This window comes from Eleutherodactylus coqui, chromosome 8, assembly GCF_035609145.1.
Source record: "Eleutherodactylus coqui strain aEleCoq1 chromosome 8, aEleCoq1.hap1, whole genome shotgun sequence".
Taxonomy (NCBI): domain Eukaryota; kingdom Metazoa; phylum Chordata; class Amphibia; order Anura; family Eleutherodactylidae; genus Eleutherodactylus; species Eleutherodactylus coqui.
The window spans coordinates 122,844,182-122,865,453 of NC_089844.1; the positions used below are offsets into that span (position 1 = coordinate 122,844,182).

At 46.9% G+C, this 21,272-nt stretch overlaps 1 protein-coding gene across 3 annotated transcripts in view; it reads left to right on the top strand.

The window, feature by feature from the left end:
• The window catches only part of C8H7orf50 (chromosome 8 C7orf50 homolog), a 255,846-nt gene that overhangs the window by 12,580 nt on the left and 221,994 nt on the right, over positions 1–21,272 (top strand). For all 3 annotated transcript variants that reach the window (XM_066576343.1, XM_066576345.1, XM_066576344.1), the window contains exon 2: positions 2,591–2,693. In XM_066576343.1, the coding sequence (XP_066432440.1) occupies positions 2,591–2,693 (103 nt within the window). The remainder of the gene's footprint in view (positions 1–2,590; positions 2,694–21,272) is intronic.

Here is a 21,272-nt window from a genome sequence, read left to right on the forward strand (position 1 = left end):
TTATCGCATGAGAGTTCAATCGTTCGCCGTTTACACGGAATGGCGTGCGAACAAGCGAACAGGGATCTTATGCCGCCATGAAAGGAATGATGAGCGAGCAGCGAATACCTTCTCGTTCATCGTTCAGTCGCTAGCCTGTTTATTGCTCAAATGCGAACGATCGTTCCGTGTAAAAGCACGCTAAGGCCGGCTGCACACGGACGGGTCGGAGCCCGCAGCGGAATCCGGCTCTGACCCCGGCGCACCTGATGTCTTCTGTATTGCGGATGGCCGCAGTGGCTCGCCGTCGGTCATGTGCAGTACGGATTTGTTTCTAAATCATTGTTTTCCCCACATTGTCGCTAAGCGATGACCCTGATCCCCGCAAACTATCCCCAGTGTCAATTGTTGCAGACGGACCGCGGGTCGGACGACTTCCATTGACTTGTCCGTGCGGAATCCGCAAAAAAATAGAACATGCTGTGATTTTATTTCCGCTCGTGCGACAGGACATGCGGATGTTCTATTCTTTCAATTGAGGCAGACTGTGACGTCAGGTGACGATCGCGGATTCCGCAGTTGAAATGCAGTGGTGTGAGACCGGCCTAAACGAGACGCTGATCGCTCTGAGGCCAGAAGTTATCACCAGCAACAGTAATCTGAATTGTGCTGGTAGTTTGCTACAATGTATCAGTGCAGATAAAATGGATCAGTCCGGAGTCCGCGATTGGTCACCTGCAATAAGCGTTCCTTCACATCAGAACATTCGTTCCTTTTGAAAACAGGACGAAAAAGTGGAAAAATGATGGACTGCTTGCTGGAAATCAAATGGACCCCCGTTATAGTCAATGGGGGGCTGTTCAGTCCCATCATTGGACAGAACCATTCGGCTAGGGGGGGGGGGGGGGGTCATGCGTGGCCAACGATCGCTGCCAAATGCGGCGACACCTCGGCTCACACAGCGGTAAAATGCTGTTCTGCATGCAGCGTTTTACCACACGCTCGTGCGAGCGCAGCCTAACGCTGATGGGCACGAGCCCTGAGAAGTGTTTGGCTATGTCCACACCTAGTGGAGTTGGTGCGGATTTCTTCCCCGTGAGGCTGAAACAGATGACCGGAATGGTGCGATGTTTTGTGAGCGTGAAAATCACGTCCACAAAACAAGACGGAACAGAGCCATTGATGTCAACGTTTTTTTTTTAGCAGCCTGATTTTTCCACCATATTAGGCCGCCTGCAGACGGGCGGGTCGGATCCAGCGGCGAGAATTCTCGCCGCGGGACCCGAGCGCCTGCAGGGACCAGCGCGTACTCACCCGCGCCCGCCGGCTCCGGCTGTTTGATGTACCGGCTTGCCGGGCAGCCGGCGCATGCGCAGACCGGAGCCGGCGGCGGGTGAGTGACATTTCTGTGCGAGCCCCGCACAGAAATAGAGCATGCCGCAATTTGTTTGCGCGCGGCCAAATCACGTCTGTCTGCATAGGATTGCGTTTGTTAACGCAATCCTATGCAGGCTTCCAGCGTCGGAAATTCCGCGGGAAATCCCGCTGCGGAATTTCCGCTCGTGTGCAGGCGGCCTTACTTTGTGTGAGAAGAAATAGGCCTTGCTCCATCTTTCTTGCACGTAGGTCCTGCTATATTTCTGCTTTTTTTTTCCGCGCGCAAAACAAAATCCACTGCAAATAGTACGGATTCTGGTGCAGATGCACGCCAAATCCGCTGCGTGTGTATGTAGTCCTAAGGCCCCCCGCACACGACCGGGGTTGCATTGCGGCATTCCACACGATTTCAAACCAATGGAGCATCTGCATGTCCAGTCACATGAAGGGAATAGCGTGGTAGTCAGAACTGTCCCATACAATGGCTGTTCCCCATGGGTGATGGATGCCCCTCTACGACATTCATCAGGGGAATCCGTTTGATGTTTACATCGGGCGCTAGTCCTAGTGTTTGCGTTGAACGGAGGCCATAAATGTACTTCGGATGAAGCCTGAACAAGAATGTTCCACTCACTGACTGTAAGCTGACATCTTGGCAAAGGAAGTGGAAAAACAGCCAAGTCTATAAAAGTTGCAGAACGCCTCATAATACGGCGAGGCACCAGAGGGTAACACACAATGTGAGGGCTCCAGTTGTCACCGAACTGGCTCTGCGCACACACCCCTGCCATACAGTAAAGCTACTGGTCCAAAGCTCCGTTTAGACTAGACAATTTATTGTTGGAACGAGCGAATGATGACTCGCCCCGGGTACTCTTTTCAAACGTCCAAGATGGCCGACAAGATCTTCAGACTACCTAATCCTCACAGAGCATTGGTGGTGTTAGACCGCTCTCACACATGCGTTCAGAAAATGCCGCTTGAAGCTGCGTTTTTGATGGCATCTCGCAGTGTTTGACAGCCTTGACTATAGCTTGGGACCCCCAATGGGGACAGAACCCCGATACCAAGTGATGTAATATGCATGCGCTATATTATTATTATTATATTACCACTGTGTGGGTCCCAAACTGACCCTGCATACGCGCTGCGCACATGGCCAGGTTATATCAGCATGGAGTAGGAATGTTTATACAGGGACGTTTCTAATTTGTACTATTTCCTTTATTTGTAGAATGGCCCAAAACAAGGAGAAATCAGAGAAAAGAGGGAAGAAGCAGCCGGCTGAAGATGCATCTCAAGCTCCTGCGGCAAAAAAGAAGAAGCGGACGACTGCGGTCAGTGCTTTACTTTCTTGGAGATTTGCAGAATTTGTAGCAATGATCTGTCAAAAATACAAAGTCGCTATAAAAGAAATAGCCACTGTCATGGAAGCCGAAGTGTTATTGATGTAGCCCAAATACCTAGCTGCTTTTTTAGTGTTCGTCTCTTAAGCGTACCTGAGTTTTCAAAAATGTTTACAGAAGCCGTCCAGGTTTCCATTGGCGGCTGTCTGCACCCAGTGTGAGCTCTATCAATTCAGTTTCCCATATAGATGTTCCTATTTTTCTGCTGCTCGGCTGTTTGCAATCCGCTTACAGTTGGGGCATTTCCTAAGCAGCCATTTTGCCAGTCCTGTATTGGCCAGGACCTCCTTTCCCACACTTCCCTGCTGCCTTGCATAGCCTGAGTTAGCTGCAGCACAACACCTGGATGCCCGCCACGCTATAGCATGTGGTAACTAGCAGTGTCCCCGTGTCCCTGTTACTAGATAAGGCAAATACCTATGGTAACAGGCAGTGGCTTGCAAAGCTGCTAAAAGGGAGACCCCTAGTGGCAGGCACTCCAAACTTGATTTTCAGTGGTAAACATAAAAATAATGTAATGCAAGTACTGTATTTTCCGCTCTATAAGACACACTTCTTTTCTCCCCAAGGAGGGAACTAGAGAGGGGGAGTCGGTGCACCTTATAACGCAAACGTGTCAAAATTCAAGCTGGCTGGTGTGTTCGCACATCCGTGAGCTCGCATGTTCGGCGGGGACCACTCCATAGCAGGGGAGGAGAGCAGTTTACTTTCTCCTCTGCACTGCCACCTGTTTGTACTGCTGATTGGTAGTGAGTGCCGGCGGGAACTGCTGCTGCCCCCATCCTCCACCAATCGGCTTCCTCCCGCCGTACTACGAGCGCCGCTGTTACAGAGATATTTTTATCCTCTAAAACCTAGGTACGTCTTATGGAGCGAAAAATCCGGTATATTACAAGATTGATAATACATATCTATCTGCTGGCTAAAGCCAGTACTGCATGAGGTGACACGTTGGATAGGCTCTGACAGCAGAGAGGCTGGCAATATACAGTAAGAGAATCCCCAATGGACATCTTCCAACATCGGAGCTGTACAGCCTTAAACCATAATGTCTTTAGATGTCAGACAGTGGATTTGAAAGGGTTAAGGTTGTTTCACATCTGCATTGGGGATTCCACTTTCCTGCTCCGTTCGGGTTACAGAAAAGGGGAATCACCTCGGCCGAACGGTTCCATCTCGAGATGAAAGCGAATAGCGCCGGACAGACCTTAATGGCCATAACGGGGTCCACCCAGCTGCCAGGCTTTTGGACGGAAGAAAAAGCGTTGCAGGCGGTATTTTCACCCGACTCTGCGACTGAGCCTCCGTCTGTATTTTCCGACGCGGATGTAAAACCGGACTTAGCCCAATGAGTCTATGTTTGCATATACAAACAGCAGCAACCGCACACCTGGTTTTCTTTGGGCTCTGACAAAGATGGTGTCACTTTGGCTTTCTTCCATTTTTTTGCGCGCATGGATGTTTCCAATTTACAATGCATATAACGTGATCACGCAGGTGGGGATCTTTTCATATTAGTCCATATTGCCCACATGCAGAAGAGTACGGCGGACTGTTGCATGATGACATGCCAGTGATGTTCTGGGGGACGGTACTGAAACCCACCACTGGTTTAAATACATACATATTAGTCCTGTGACTTAAAGGGGTTGTCCCGCGAAACAAAGTTGGGGTATACACTTCCGTATGGCCATATTAATGCACTTTGTAATGTACATTGTGCATTAATTATGAGCCATACAGAAGTTATTCACTTACCTGTTCCGTTGCTAGCGTCCTCGTCTCCATGGTGCCGTCTAATTTTCAGCGTCTAATCGCCCGATTAGACGCGCTTGCGCAGTCCGGTCTTCTCCGTGTTGAATGGGGCTGCTCGTGCTGGAGAGCTGCTCCTCGTAGCTCCGCCCCGTCACGTGTGCCGATTCCAGCCAATCAGGAGGCTGGAATCGGCAATGGACCGCACAGAAGACCTGCTGTCCACCGTGGGTGAAGATCCCGGCGGCCATCTTCGCAAGGTAAGTAAGAAGTCACCGGAGCGCGGGGATTTGGGTAAGTACTATCCGTTTTTTTTTTTCAACACATGCATCGGGTTTGTCTCGCGCTGAACGGGGGGGCTATTGAAAAAAAAACAAAACAGTTTCGGCGCGGGACAACCCCTTTAAGACATAATCTGTTAAAAACATAAATACAAAATAGTTAACATAACATAAAGGGCATGTTACATGGCTCCATTATTGGACACAAACATTCACCTGGCTGTCAGGCGTTGTCAATGTGCCAGTAGTCAGGGGCGTAGCTAAAGGCTCATGGGCCCGGGTGTAAAAGTTTAGCTTGGGGGCCCCAACTTCTCTTAACCCCTTAATGCAGAGGCGTAGCTTGAAGCTCCTGGCCCCAATGCCAAACTTGTAACAAGGGCCCTCAGTTATAATGCTTTATTCATAGTACTGGGCTCCCTATATAGAGAAGAGAGGCCTTATGGGCCCCCTAAGGCTCCTGGGCCCAGGTGCAACCGCATCCCTTATAGTTACGCCAGTGCCAACAGTCAACGACAAACAAGCAGACACTTCTTCGTTGGCTGATCGTCCCATCTATGTAAGCATAAAAATGCTTGCTGGTTAGCTGTACATCTCCGCAGGTGAACTCATAGCCAGTATAGGGATGAATGATCATATGATCTGCCCATCTAAAGGGACCTTAAGAAGCTTCAGTTAGAGCACCCCTCCTTTCTCCGCTGTCTCCTTACTGTGTCATCAGCTCTGCAGTGCAAAAATGTCAACTATGCAAGTTAATGAATCTCTCAGGCCAGTGTTCATTGGAGAAGCCACTAATGTTTACATGTGGTTCTCTCATTTCCAGCAGACATTTTGACTATTTATTGGTTTATCTAAGTCTTCATATTTTAAATCTTTCCTTTAAGAACTTCTCATGAGTCCATTATTGGCCAGATAATTGCTCGTACGAACATTTGTTCTCAACAGCTGCCCATTGTAAGCACGCCCAACGATCAAACAATCATTTGGTTGGCGTTGATTGCAACATTTAGGTGGACATAAAAATGTTCTCTTGCCAGCAGCACACCCTGAGGCTTCTATCTTTTGGCATTGACCGTTTTTGTCTGTCTGTTAATAACTAGCATGCCCTCATTAAGGTTCGCTTTGATAATGAGGTCTGATTGTGCAGTAAGTAGGATGGAACTAATGGGATTTACATGTGCTATATCTATCATGTAACGTAATATAGGGATTCTCATTCTAATAGTTTATTCGGTGTCTAGGTACCCATTTGTGGAGGGTTGTAGCCCCGTCAATTCTGCGATCATCGGGGCACTTGATCGGATATTTGCGATGGTCACGCCTCCTAGCAAGTAGATATGGACATGGTGGTAACAACGCCGGACTTCAGTAAACACACCTGAACTGGCATGACGTGAGGACGTCAGGAAACACCCCCCCCCCCCAGTGGCGTGACGTCAGTAAACACCACCCCAGTGATAGCTGTCATCTGTGGCCATGCCCCCTATCTTCTCCCTGCATCTATTACAGATCATGCAGTGGTAAAGTAGTGGTTGTGGGATCTAGATGGCGTGATCTCCACTGTGAGTGAGAGTGGGTCCACATAAAGGGAGACGATCGGACACTGTCTAATGTATAGATGTACGGATCTATAGACTGTTGTTGCCCTCACTAGATTGATGGAGGTGGGGCTGATGACGCGCAATACAGTGATTGGTACTTCAGGGTGAGCCCATTCTGGGCTATATAAGAGCACACTGTTTGTGTGACTGGTCATTGGTCTCCAGCCTACCATCAGGGCTGGTGACTGTGCTAGACTCTTTTATTATTTATTATTTGTTTTGTGATCTGAGGCTCTGGATCAGTCTGGGTTTTCATACCAAGACCATGATCGGGTCTAGCTATAGATATTCATCTAACTTTAGGGTTGTTACTAGCTTGTAGTTTAATCCAAATTATTATACTCTGAGCATTCTAGGATTTGACTACTGATGTTGATCTAACCTTCAGGTTTTTCCTTAGAATATATTCCACCGGGGGAATATTTAGTTTGTTTACTCCCTATTGAGTGAGGGAGATTGATGCAATGATAATTTCGGAGCATCTACTCTAGTACTACCGTGATATCATAGGGCAGAAAACAGTCACCCTCTAACATCTTTTGGGTGAATGTGTCTCCGTAGGGAATTGGTTCCTGATGAGTTGAGCAGTCAACAGAAACGCGTTGAACCAAAGATCCAAATTTTCATAGATCAAATGAACTTTCATTAAAAATAAAACAGAAATTCTATTAACCTCTCTTGCGCACAGTAGGGGCTACTAGTTAATCCTCTGCTCTATGGGGGGGTGAGAATCCTTTAATTTCTGGGGGGGTACTCTTTCCCTATGAAATATTAATATCTGTAAGGTCTGACTGGCTGGTCCTTTCCTCCGGACATCATTATCCTTACCGGGGAAATAAGCCACTGGAATTCGGTTCTCTGGCCCCTGGGCGCTGCTTATTGGCACAGTGACGTCGATATGAGTCTTGCTATTTCAGGCACTGCCGGTTAGCCTATTCTATTGAATGGGACTGGGCTGAAATACAAAGCATTGCATTTGGACAACCCTTTTTATCCATATAACCAAAAGAGATGACATCATAGAATATGTCAGCACCCTGGCCCTCTGATCACTGCAGTGTCGCTTGACTCGTAAGAACAGCTCTGATGCCGCAGAATTCTGAATGCAGCTTTGAGCTATAATACAGACTGTAATTCAGGAACAGTACAAAGTAAAGACCCTTTTACACGCAACGATTTATGTTCAAAAATCACTTAAACGAGTGAAAATGAGCGATAATCGTTCAATGTAAACATGGCTAATGATTGAAGGATAAACAATAATTTGTTCGCTTTTAATTCATCGTTCATGTTATGCAGGATAAATATCATCGTTGGCTCGTTCACCGATCATTCGGTTTAACCCTTTCAGTGGCAGGTTTATTATTACCATGTCAGTGCAGCAAGCCCCGGAGATTTTCCTGAGGTAATTTGAAATGGCAAACGTGTACAGTGGCACAATAACTGTGTGTCATGGCCAGCATTTCAGCACTAGAGCTGTCCCTGGAAATCTTCCGGGGTTTAACTGCATTGGCACTGCAGCAAGCCCTGGAGATTTTCCAGGCGTGCCACTAAGGCCGCCTGCAGATGGCCGGGTAAGATCCGGCTGCGAGAATTCTCGCAGCGGGACCCGGCCCGAGCGTCTGCAGAGAGCAGCGCGGGCACTCGCCTCTCCTGCGGCCCCAGCTCTTTCATGAGCGGACGCGCAAACTGTAACATCATTAGCTCATTTGCTTGGGCAAGCGATAATCGTTCCGTTTAACAGCACCTTTAGTAAAGCAATCTATTTTCAAAATTGCTCGACTTTTTATGGTGATTGTTTTTCCGAAAAACTCAAGGAAGGAGGTAATAATAAGTTCTTTACAGCTGTTGTCTAAATTTGCGGCAGGGAATTTTAATTGTTCTATTGAGAATCACAGGTGAAGGATTCAGTTCTGATAATAGAAATGTACACTATTTTACGGAATGTAACTGATCAAGAATCAAAAGTGATATTTATTTCCATATGTTAATACTTAGTGGGGCTCCTTTGCTTTAATGACATTGGATATTCTCCGTGGTATACTTTCTACTGACATCTGGTACATTTCAGCTGGTGCTTCCCTCCATTCATCCTGCAAACATCTGGTGAGTTCTCTCTAAGAAAATGGACACTGTTCATATTTCCTGACCTGACATTCTACTTCATCCCAAAGATGTTCCGTAGGGTTCAGTTCAGGACTCTGTGCAGCCAGTCCAGTGGTGGAACATACATATCCTCAGACTAACATAAAGCATTGATGGATTTGTGAGAAGGCACTTTGTCCTGTAGGAAGTATGGCCGACCATTCCCAGAGTATTGCCACATTGACTGCCGCACATTATTGCCTAGGATGGGAAGGTTCACTTCTGTGTTCGTGGTTGTTGTCCCTGCAACCAATGGACGGGAGAAACATTCCCAGACCATAATGGAACATTTGTTGTACTTAACTGTTGGCACAACACACTTAGGCAGAAGGAGTTCCCCAGGCTCCTCCACACCCAGGTACCTCCATCTGATTTGTAGATGGAGTAGCATGATTCGTCAATCTATAGAACGCTTTTTCCATTGGTTAACTGTCAAATGACGACGTTTCTTGCACCATTGTAGATGGGCTGATGCATTGTGCTATGTGATGGATGGCTTGTGTGCAGCGGCATAGCTTGTATACCCAATAGTGTGCAATTCCCATCACAAAGTATGGCTGAAACCTCAAGGGTCTGCATCTTATGTAGCATGGTTTAGAACACATAACATGCTACCGTGTTTCCCCGAAAGTAAGACAGTGTCTTACTTTCTTTTTATCCCCAAAAGCCCCACTATGTCTTACTTTCGGGGTATGATGTCATTGAATAGTGTGATAGGCTGAAGCCACATGCGCCTTCAGCCAATCACAGCCATTCAATGCTGTCATTGAATGGCTGTAACTGGCTGACGGCGTGTGTATTAGCTTTCTGGAGGCGGGGATTTCAAGCCCCGCATTCAGAAAGCAATGCTGCGTCGGGGACGAGGAGCGAGCGACATCCTGCCGGAGCGCGACAGAACGCCGGGGGAGGTGAGTAATGATTTTTTTTTTCTCCACTACGGTATGTCTTACTTTCGGGGTACGGCTTACATTGGCCGACCCCCCTGACACCCCCGATACGTCTTACAATCGGGGGTGTCTTACTATCGGGGAAACACGGTAATAAGACACAATCCATTCTACTGATAGGGGGGTCCGATTACTTTTGGTAGGATAGAGTTTTAGGAATTGCTATTTATGCAATTCCATGAAGGTCCTCTTGCACTACGCTGCCTGATGGGGGTGCGCTGTAGCCAGTCTTTAGTTACATAAGGTGTTATTGTTTTACTCTTTGTAATGATTTCCTCCTGACCTTTAAATCCCGCTAAGAACGCTCAATTAGTAGATAATATTGAAATATCGGTTGTAACGGCACGGTTGTTTACTTGCTTTTACAAATCTGATTTTAATGTCTCTGTTGTCTGGGAGACGTTTATGACATACTCATGGAAGGATAATTATACCTGATGTGGATGTCATCTCTGTGGATGAGCCCATATTTTTGGAGCCTTGGGATTAGTTTTATTACCTGGTGCAATTAACATCAAAATCGTGTAACTCATAGCAGCAGATGACAGCTTCTTTGTTGTACACTTTATAGAGGTAGTCTGTAAAACTGCTCTGCTCTGTATAAAAAGACTTTATAAAGTCACTCCCTTCACCCGATTACCCGCAGCTCCCATATTCACCGTGCCTGGTACCCCGCTGCAGTGTTCTAGCTTCAGCTATAATGCACCGCTGCAGGGACATGTGACTGCGGCAGCCAATTACTGACTGATCTTAAGTTATATACAACCGGTAACTAGCTGCAGCCGTCACGTGTCCGTGTGGCGTGATGTAAGGACCATCATATGTGGAACATGTCTCCTGGGGAGGAGCAACCCCCAAAGCACTCCTTAGAGTTAGCCAGGAACCGCATATGCTATTCTAGTGGGAACTAGGTACCAGTGTAGAAGAACTTTATATGATGTTTCTAACATTAGTGTATTACAGGCACCACAATTGGTTGATCTCCATATCTGGGACCACTTGTCCTCTTTAGGGTATTGCCCATATCTCGTCCCCATCTAGATACATATAATAGTTGTGTGCAGTCTCAGGTATGTACGAGTCTCCGGTAGATTTGTGAGATGAAGCCTTTTACTCGAGGATATTTCAGATAAAATGTTTTGAAGGGGGTTATGATTAATGGAGAGGTTGTGTTCCGGAGAAAAGAGGATACAAAATTCTTAAGTTGTAAGTAATGAAATATTTTGGAAGGAGGTAAGTCATAATTCTTCTGAAGGGTGGGGAATGTAAACATGCCATTCAAGAAGAGTAAATGGTATATTTTGGAAATACCTTTGTTTGTCCAAATCTGAAAGGAAAGGGGGGAGTCATGGCCTGGCGGAAATAGAGGTTTGTACAAGAAAGGTAAAGTAAATGAGGGGAGATCAGCTTTCCAGAGTATTTTATGGAGTCCCAAACTTTGAGGAAGTGCTTTACAATGGAGTTAGAAATTGCGGGCTTATGGGTCGGGGGGCGGTGGTGGTGGTGGGGTCTATAAGATTTAATCTACTGTGAGAGGATGTATCTCCATGGCTTCTAGAGCAAGCCACAGAGGGGCATTAGTTGTGGTGTACTTTCTAAAACTATGGCCTCTTATTATTAAAGAATCTTCCCAGCCCCAACTGTTGTTCCCTTCTCTTGAACCTTTGGACCCTTTTATTTTGTCAAAGCCTTGGCCCACTGGTACTCAAGCCAATCCTGCCCCGGCAATGTCATAAAAAGCCGTAGTTCTTTTGTTCGAGATGTTAGTTTGGTTCCCACTAGTTGGACCCCCATTGATCAAAGCATATTTTGACAGTATGCCTGCAGTGTTAGTTTTCGGAATACCCCTTTTAATTATTGCAACTTTGGACACCACTTGTGGCTTGCGGAGTGGCTGTGGACTACACTCTCACATTCATTGGTAGAGTAGCACAGTAGTCTTTCCTGGTATGGTAAAGATGGACGTTTACTGCGACCTGTATTAGATATTGTATTACCGCAGGGCCTCTCTCCTTAAGACATACCCAGCAGTCTTAGCAGATTTCCCAGGACAAAGTGTTTACAGCTGGAAAAATAGCTACAACTTTGAAGATAATTTTCCCAGGCAAGAAACAAAATTCCACCCCCAACTGTTCCCTAAGTAAACTAGTTAAGGGCACCTTGCACTGTATATGCAAAGATTTACGCGTCGTCTTATAGGATGCAGCGCTGTGATTGTCACCTCCCATCATTGTAGATGAGTGAGGCTATAAGTGCATCACATCCTATACCATATATACCACAAGGGATGACGCTGCGCTCTATGCTTTGGTTTCTTCTTCAGAGTTGATGTATTTGCCTAGTGAATATTGTGATTTTTCCTATGTCAGAAGATGTCTTATTAAAGAGTTATCCAGGATTAGAAAAACATGTCTGATCTTCTTCCAAAACAGCACCACACCTTTCCATGGTTGTGTCTGGTATTGCAGCTCCATTCCATTGAAGTGAACAGAACTAAGCTGTAATACTAGACACAACCTGTTGATGGGTGTGGTATTGCTTTCGGACTTCAAATGCAGCCTCCTAACAAAAAGGGAATGTCCAAAGGGGTATCCATTTAAGGGGGTTATCCTGGGGCAAAAAAATGTCAAAGTGTCTCAGAGCGTTGTAAAAAATAAAGAAATAAGTTATATTCATCTCTACCGCTGCCTTTTCACTGGCGCTCTTTCCTCTGCTGCTTCCTTCTTCTTCAGCAAGACAGTGATGATGTTAGCGGCACCAGGGACATGTAAATGCTTGCAGCCAATCACCTGCTGACTTTGGCTGCTGATTAGCTGCAGCGGTCACACGTCCCATTGTTTGGACGCCATTGCTGCTGCAGCCAGAAGTGAAAACCAGCGGGAAACGGGCAGCGGGTGAAGTGAGTATGGATTCTTTCATGTTTCTACAGCACTCTGAGCAACTTCAAAATTTTCTTTCCTCTACCGCTAACCAGAGACGATGGCGCCATCTGTCTCTGGATGACAGACAATGAAACAGTTGGAGCTGCTCATGCTTGTCGGACAATCAGACGATCCTGTCTACTGATATTCTGTTGCGCATCCACTGTTCCCAGCGCCTTCTAACAGTCTGGTCAGAACGGCCCAGGGGTGGACAGTTCATAGATACGTCCAGTCAGCTTCTCACATCCCGATAATGCGCCCCTCTCAGACACTGGTAACTGGGTGAAATCTCTTCTTTGCGTCGTAGAGGCGTCTAGTGGTCAACAAGCTCTACACAAGTAGAAGAAGAGGTCACTACATACAAGTATCCTCTGAGAGCCTTTTATAGGCCAAGGGGGGAACCACTTTTAGGGTCTCAGGTGACAGGACCATTCATCTAATCACCACAACTCTAATCATTTACATATCTGCCTGAGATGGAACTGAATACTGAGTTTTGCTGAAAAATGACAACTCCTTCTAGGGGCGCGATGTTTATTTGTGTAATATAAATCTATTTTGAATCATCCTGACTCTGTGCAGGTACTAATTATGGCCTCCTGCAAACGGCTGGGTCGGATCGCGCTGCACGAATTCTCGCCGCAGGATGCGAGCTATGCCCCTGCAGTGACCCACGGCTCACCTGTTCCCGGCGTCTCCCCGCTCTACCATGTGCCGGCTGACGCCCAGCCGGCATATGCGCAGAGCAGAGTTGGTGAGTCACTAGTGACGTTTCTATTTGAGCCTTTGCGAGGCTCGCACAGAAATAGGAAATGCCACGATTTTCTTTTACCACGTGCGTTTTCACGTGATCAAATCGCGGCTGTCTGCATAGGATTGCATTATCTAATGCAATCCTATGGCAGAAGGCACGGGCAGAAATTCTGCGGGAAATGCCACCGCAGAATTTCCGCCCGTGTGCAGGATGGGCCTATCTGAATTTTACATGGGGGTTCTCCACAAGTCTGTGGGCTCATAGGTCAAGCAGCAAGCTTACAGGGAATTTACTGATTAATTGATTGTGATTGGTGACAGATTCCCTTTAACTTGTATTGGAACTACAGTCATAGGAAAAATATGCTTTAAATCTACATTTTAGAAGAGAGTGCCAGCTTGCATGTCTTCCTGCACCCAGTAGTTTCCAAGATATGAATTATCAAAAATTACCAGAAAATTGACTCTTTGACCTGATGCGGTTGGGTGTTTCCCCTTGGGTGATTTATCCTGGAATCGCCCACACGCAACATTGGTCCACATAACCCCCCCCCCCCCCCCCCAAAAAAAAAAAAACAAAAACAAAAAAAACAAAACGCTCATCTGAATGCAGCAGTTTAAAAAATACAGACTGACTATGGACCATAAGTACAGTGGTGTGGATGGCCGAGGTTTACATAGCCACTCTACGTTTTCAGAATTGAGTTAGAAGGTAGAGTTATCCTTTAAAACATCATTTTTTTAAGCCTTTGACTACAAGGAGATGCAACCTGCTCGGCAGATCCACGATTACTTAAAATGGATGTAGACTCGGACCCGTGCATTTCCTTAGTTTCCATAATAGTGTATTGTTTACTACAGCTACTGCAGCGGACTTCTGCGCTGACATTGTGTTTTGGCTGTAGAGAGCCGCCGATGTCTCTCACTTGTTACACATCACTTCGTTGGCAGAAGCAGGAGAGAAACTTCTTTTCTTTTTTTTTTCTTAAAAATAGCCATGACATAAGAGAGCTTTGCATGCCAGAGCTTCAGCTAAATAACATTTCTGCACAGAAGTCGGTGGAGAGCTGCTGTGGGGAGGTACACACCCAGGAGAACGGCAGGTGCAGCTCTGGGGAGAGTCCTGGGATGTTCTTGTACAGGTGGACCATAGAATAATAAGCCGGCACCACGCTCTTATGGAAGCTGTCTAAAAGGACAATCTGTCATTGGTTGCTACGGCCAACAAAGACACATTTTTTATTAGACAGCTTTCATAAACGTGTGGTTTTGGACTACTTTTCGGTGGCCCAGCCTATAGTTCTGCAGTGTGCTGCAGCGCAGTCCTGTTTGGCTGAGTGTATCTTTTATGCAGCTGAAAAAAAGGATCATTACCGCTCCTGTCCCCTGTACGTGTTTTATAGAATTTGGAAAACCACTTTAGGGTGTGTTCACACGTAGCGCAATTGGTGCCGATTTTCTGCAGCAGAAAATCCACATCAAATCCAGCTTAAAAAAACCAATGGTACATACAATTCTCACACTCTTGAAAAATCGAATGTCGTTCCAATAGCAGAAAGGGAAGAAAACACATTGCGCTTACATTCAAACCGCATGGCATGCGAGTGTGATGCAATTTTAGTCACGCACCTATAGGATATAATGGGTGATTCTTCAACAAGATTTGTCCAGAAATAATCTGAGCTCCCGCCCCCTCTCTGCCTTCTCTCCACTCCCTCTCTGCCCCTCTGCACTATTTGCAATGAGAGGAGGCGGGATGGGGGGGGCTAAGTCCCGGGAATTAGCTCCACCCCCATCCCACCTCTCCTCATTGAAAATAGTGCAGGGGGGTGGAGAGGAGGCAGAGAGGGGGCGGGAGCTCAGAGCACTGCTCCCGGATCTTCCAGCCTCCTCCCCCTGCAGAGAGGGACGCCGTATATCCGTGACACCGTGAATACCCGGCCGATATACGGTCGTCTGAATGCACCCTTAGTCATATGTTTCCAGGAGGAATAACAGAGGAATAGTATAATGCAGAATTCTAGAAAAAATGTGCTGTAGCAATGTTATTTAGTAAAATAGACGTGTCCTCTTTAATAAAAACGCTCATTCCTTCAAATGGCAGGGCTATTCTGGCCGGTTGGTCCCTCCTATTTGTCATCGCTAGGTGTTTGCCTTTTGTTAATAATAATATGAATATTCTGGGCAAAATGGTGACATAGTGGTGAGCAGAGTGGTAATTCCCTGAAGCAGCACTTTGATGTAATCACGGTTTGCCGTAATTTATTTCACCACCTGCTTGATACAGCTTTTATTCCAAGTTAAGTGTCACTCACTAAGCAAATAGCCTCGCTGAACCCAGCTGATTATATTTACACAGCTGTGGCAGAGGTTAGTGCTGCGCTCAGTACCAGGCTCTTGGTATGGAATCTACTAGTGCCCACTACCAGGGTATAAATTAGTAATGGACCATATTGGTGGAAGTCTATTGGATGGAGCCCTGCCGATCAGCTGTTTGCTAGGTCGGAGTGCTTGTGCAATGAGCTGATTTTTGCAGAAAGCAGACAGCTCTGTTCTTACTGTAGTGGCCAGGGTGGTATTACAGGCAAAATTCCTATTTCAATGGGAACTTGGACTGCAATACCAAACCCGGCCACTATAGTAAGAATTGAGGTGCCTGCTTCCTGCAGAATGCAGTTCAGTGTGCAAGTGCAGCAGCCTGGCAAACAGCAGATTGGCAGGGGGCCCAGGAAACAGACCCCACCAAACTACTATTGATGGCTTAACCTGAGAATAGGGCTTCCATAGTTTACAAGTGGACAACCCCGTTTAATGGATTTATTTTTTGAAAATTAAAAAGGAAACTACCTGAGTGGTACACACAGTCCCCACCTTACCTCAGACCCCTTGTTAAAGAAAACTATGCCGCTTTTTTTTTGCATATTGACACTCCCGACCACAACTGCTACTGAATCCCATTTAAGCGCATGGATCTGAGGTGCTTTACCTTGACAGTGGCGCAAAAATATTGAAAATGCCATTGCTCTGCATTAAAGGGGTTGTCCAGGACTTTTACTATTGATGACCTATTCTCAGGATGGGTCAGCAGTAGTTGATCGTTGGGGGTCAGCAGTAGTTGATTGTTGGGGGTCAGCAGTAGTTGATCGGTGGGGTCCGGCGCTCAAGATCCCAACTGATGAACTGTTTGGTCAGCCATCATCAGTGTGGACAGTGCTGAAAGCAGTTAGCCCTGTCAACAATGCAGCAACCCGGGTTGTGTATTAGTTATTGGCACAACTCTCATTGAATTCCCTGCGATCTGTGCCTGCAGTTCCAACCCTGGCCACTGCAAACCAGTCAGCGCTATCATCTTCCAGGACTGTCAGCACTGACTGCTGGCCCATTGTACAGCTGATTGGCGGGGATCCCAAGTGGCGGTCCTGAGGATAGGTCATTAATAGTAAAAGTCCCAGACAACCCTTTTAATCACCATATCTGAAAGTAAGAATCCAGAGCCTCACGTAGGGCACCACTGGGGTAACCAGGTGAAGAACCGTAGTGAAAGGTAATAAACTAGCCTGATCGCATTTTGCTGTGGACATAACTTTCTGCAGCCTGCAGTCCGTCTGCATTCTCTGGCCAATGGAATAGAAGATCTGCAAAAATGGACCACATCCAGGTAGGGCTGGTGTAGGAAAAAGCAAAGTTTGCAGAGGCAGTGTGTGCAAATGTACAGCTGGTTGGCGAGGATCCCAAGTGGCGGTACTGAGGATAGGTCATCAATAGTAAAAGTCCCAGCAAAAGTATTTTGCTGTGGACATAACTTTCTGCAGCCTGCAGTCCGTTTGGATTCTCTGGTCAATGGAAAAGAATATCTGCAAAAATGGACCACATCCAGGTAGAACTGGTGTAGGAAAAAGCAAAGTGTGCAGAGCAGTGTGTGCAAATGTAGAAGGGAAGGGGGGGGGGGGGGGGGTGCTTCCTGTTACAAGTTTTTCCTTGTTTTTTTTTTTTTTTTTGTAGTAGTATTTATATAGCTTTAAGGGCCAGAGATTCCGTTTGGTGTTCTCCGGCGGCACGGAAATACTAGTTCTGGCGCACAGGAAGTGGAGTGTATGGTGCCACAGAGAAGGGAGCATGTCTGTTGCTGTGCTGGTCTCCAGTTCTCGTCGGGCAGAATTGTATCCCGATAGGAAAAAGAGTAGTTCTGCCTTGTACTGGTACCTGCAGTAGTCGTGTACAAAGAATCGAAAAGTTGTGGATAATTCGCATATTGGCCCCTGAGATGTGTCCATCACAACCTCTCTGGCCCGCAAGCTCCTTGTTGAAGAAACCAAAAGTGAGCCGCCGAATTGCATTATTTTTCCTCCGTTACAAGTGAAGTTATTTTGCATGCATTACAATGTGATGCAACAACATACGGTATTTCTTCACGCCTTCTGGGAAGGGATGAGCAGAAGTTGAGGAACATGGTTTGTATCAGCCCTGGACCTTGCGCTTGAATCAGATGAACAGAAGAAACTTGCGCTGCTCCCCGGCCTCCCTACCTGGGGCCAGAGTAGTATTTGCTGCAACTAGTGATGAGCGAGCATTGCCCTTAGCAAGTACCTGCCCACTCGAGACAAAAGGTTCGGCTGCCGGCGGCGGGCAGGGAGCTGCGGGGGAGATCGGGGAGGAACGGAGGGGAGATCTTTCTCTCTCCCCCCCCCCCCCCCCTCGCTCACCCCTGCTGACTGCTGCTACTTACCGCTCCCCCCGCGCCGGCAGCCGAACCTTTTCTCCCGAGTGAGCAGGTACTCGCTAAGGGCAATGCTCGCTCGAGCTGCAACTCCTCCGGCCCAGATCTGCCCCATACCCGGTCCTTTGCACAAAAGCAGTAGTTATTTAGCTTCCTCTTTTGGGTAGAATACATTTCAGAACTGGACCGGTCCCTTCATCAGATTATACCGGCAACGCCTGGATGCGGTCCATGTAGTATAATCCGCATTAGTACTGCAGCACCGTAACCTAGCGGTAAGCCATAACTGGCTATGATTGAAAAGCCCTGTTATTTCAGCAGAGCGCCATTTGTGGAGCAGGTCTAAAGCTAGAGTTATATAAGGGCATGTACACCATTTCCTAATAACGGACTGACGTTCATTTTGGGCTTTCCAAATGTCTGCCTTATCTTTGCTTATGGGCTTAAATCGTAAAAACAAGCAATTTAGTGAGAATAAGAGTTTTGTAGGAACGAACTTCTTGAAGAACACGGCCCCCTCTGCTAGCTGCCTGGAGAATCATCTAGTAGGGACTTTGTGTAATCTTTTAGACTTGAAGTGCGAACATCTGTCAGGATTAATGAGCGTCCTATTGATTTGATTGTTTCTTTTCATTCTGGAAATGCTCTTATTGATGCGCTATTTAGCCGACGGCTTTTCATCCTCGGTGAAAGGTAGATCAGGTGTAATATCAAGAATTGGCTCGTGTAATCATCCCGGCTGAAGAGCTGCACGTAACGCGCCATTTGGGCACTGCACTTTCCTGCAGCCAAGGATGTGGTACCTCGGTCTAGGACAGATGAACCACAAGGAATTTCCGCTGCGCGGCTTCATGAGATTTATTTGTCCCTAATATAAAATATTTGCTCAGCTGCTTTCAAAGCCACCACATTTTTTGCAACAGGAATAGCAAATTATGTAAATTTCCCAGCAGGAGCATGTCTTGTTGGATGGAAGCAGAGTGTTCTTCTCACGTGTTGCATCTCGCTGGTGGAAATTCACAAAATCACTGGAAGACGGAAGGCTTCGATAAAAAGACGCAAGACTGAGACATTAATGCGTGTAATGTGCAAGTGCTTACGGCCAGAGACGTGTATCACGTGAACCGCTGGTTGTATATTATGTCATGGTGGTCTTAACCCTTTCCAATCCAATTTGTATCCTGGTTTTCCTAGGGGGCTTACTCTTTTTCTGCCGTTATACAACGGCCTATATGCTGGCTAAATCCAGTACTGCATGAGGTGACACATTGGATAGGCTCCGACAGCAGAGAGGCTGGCAATATACAGTAAGAGAACCCCGACGGACGTCTTCCAACATCGGAGCTGTAGAGCCTTAACTCATATTGTCTTCGGACATCAGGCAGTGGATTGGAAAGGGTTAATAACTAGTAAAGCCTTCCATCACCGTGTTTATGAAGAAGGGATTGACAAAATTCGGAATGCTATGTATGCGTTCGCAGTGAAGTGTCTACATGATGTATATTGTTGCAGGCCAATTTCTGGCAATGGGATACCCTCTAAGATCCCTATGGGGTAATATTGAACTACTGCAACCATGCGTCTGAGATCACCGATCGGGCAGCCAGTTTCAATGTAGTAATTCGTATGTCAGTGTGCTTCTGTGATAATGTTTAGAGCCTCCACCGGGAAATACATTGCGTTTGACGGCAAGAGTAGTGCAGCATTCAGTGCTACCAAGATGATAGAATCCATGATGGAGTCTTGACCAACAGTGTTGTTATAGGTCAGTGGCTAGGTCATCCTCTGTTATAGGATGTCATGCGATGGATCTAGCATGGACTCGATAACCTAAGTACAGCTCCAGGTCAGGCCCCACCCACCTCCATTGAACTAATTGTTAGTCTCTCCTGGCTCCACCCCTTCTAAGTAAACTATACAGTACAGGACCTTCTTCTGCTGAAGAGTGAACATAGAGGAGGCGGGGCCAGGAGAGACTGTCTATTAGTTCAATGGAGGTGTATCATGTGTGATACAGTAGCTCTGCAGATGTATCACACATGATCGGCTTAGATATGTCTGCAGAGCTGCTGCATCTAAGCAGATCCTGTGGAATACGTCTGCTGAGCAGATGTATCTAAGCCTATCCTGTGTGATATGTCAGCTGAGCAGACGTATCACAGAGCATCTGCTTAGATATATCTGCACAATCGTATCAAACAGGACTGGCTTAGATACATCTGCTCAGCAGCAGACGTATCTAAGCTGATCATGGGTGATACATCTGCTGAGCTGCTGTATCTAAGCAGATCCTGTGTGGTACGTTAGCTTAGCAGATGTATCACAAAGGATCGGCTTAGATACATCAGCTTGGCAGACAGTATCTCACATGATAGTTGCCCCAGCAGTAATAGTGACCACCCACAGTTGCCCCGGCAGGAATACTGACCCCCAGTAGTTGCCCCAACAGTAATAGTGACCCCCCAGTAGTTGCCCTAGCACAAATGGTGACCCCCGATAGTTGCCCTAGCAGTGATAGTGACCCTCAATAGTTGCCCTGGCACAAATATTTCCCCCAGCGCAAATAGTGACCCCAATATTTGCCCCAGCACAAATAGTGACCCCAATAGTTGCCCTAGCACAAATAGTCACCCTCAGTAGTTGCCCCAGCAGTAATAGTGACGCTCAATAGTTGCCCCAGCAGTAATAGTGACGCTCAATAGTTGCCCCAGCAGTAATAGTGAAGCTCAATAGTTGCCCCAGCAGTAATAGTGAAGCTCAATAGTTGCCCCAGCAGTAATAGTGAAGCTCAATAGTTGCCCCAGCAGTAATAGTGAAGCTCAATAGTTGCCCCAGCAGTAATAGTGAAGCTCAATAGTTGCCCCAGCAGTAATAGTGACGCTCAATAGTTGCCCCAGCAGTAATAGTGAAGCTCAATAGTTGTCCCAGCAGTAATAGTGAAGCTCAATAGTTGCCCCAGCAGTAATAGTGACGCTCAATAGTTGCCCCAGCAGTAATAGTGGCCCCCAATAGTTGCTCCAGCAGTAATAGTGGCCCCCAATAGTTGCTCCAGCAGTAATAGTGGCCCCAAATAGTTGCCCCAGCACAAATAGTGACCCCCAATAGTTGACCCAGGACAAATAGTGGCCCCAATCGTAATAGACACTACTCACACCTGCCTGTCGTCTGCCCCCCCTATCCCCGGTAGGACCAGCAATAGTGACCGCTGATACTGCTCCCAGTAGTAATACTGACCCCCCCACTTACCCTTCCGTCGGTCGGTGGACGCTGCTGTCAGGATCGGCTTCAGCTCCGGACTGTCAGCGGAAGCAGGTAGACAACACTGAAGCCGTGACCAGTACGTCAATGGACTGCGCATGCGCAACGAATCAGATGCGCGATCCCGAGAAGCAGAAA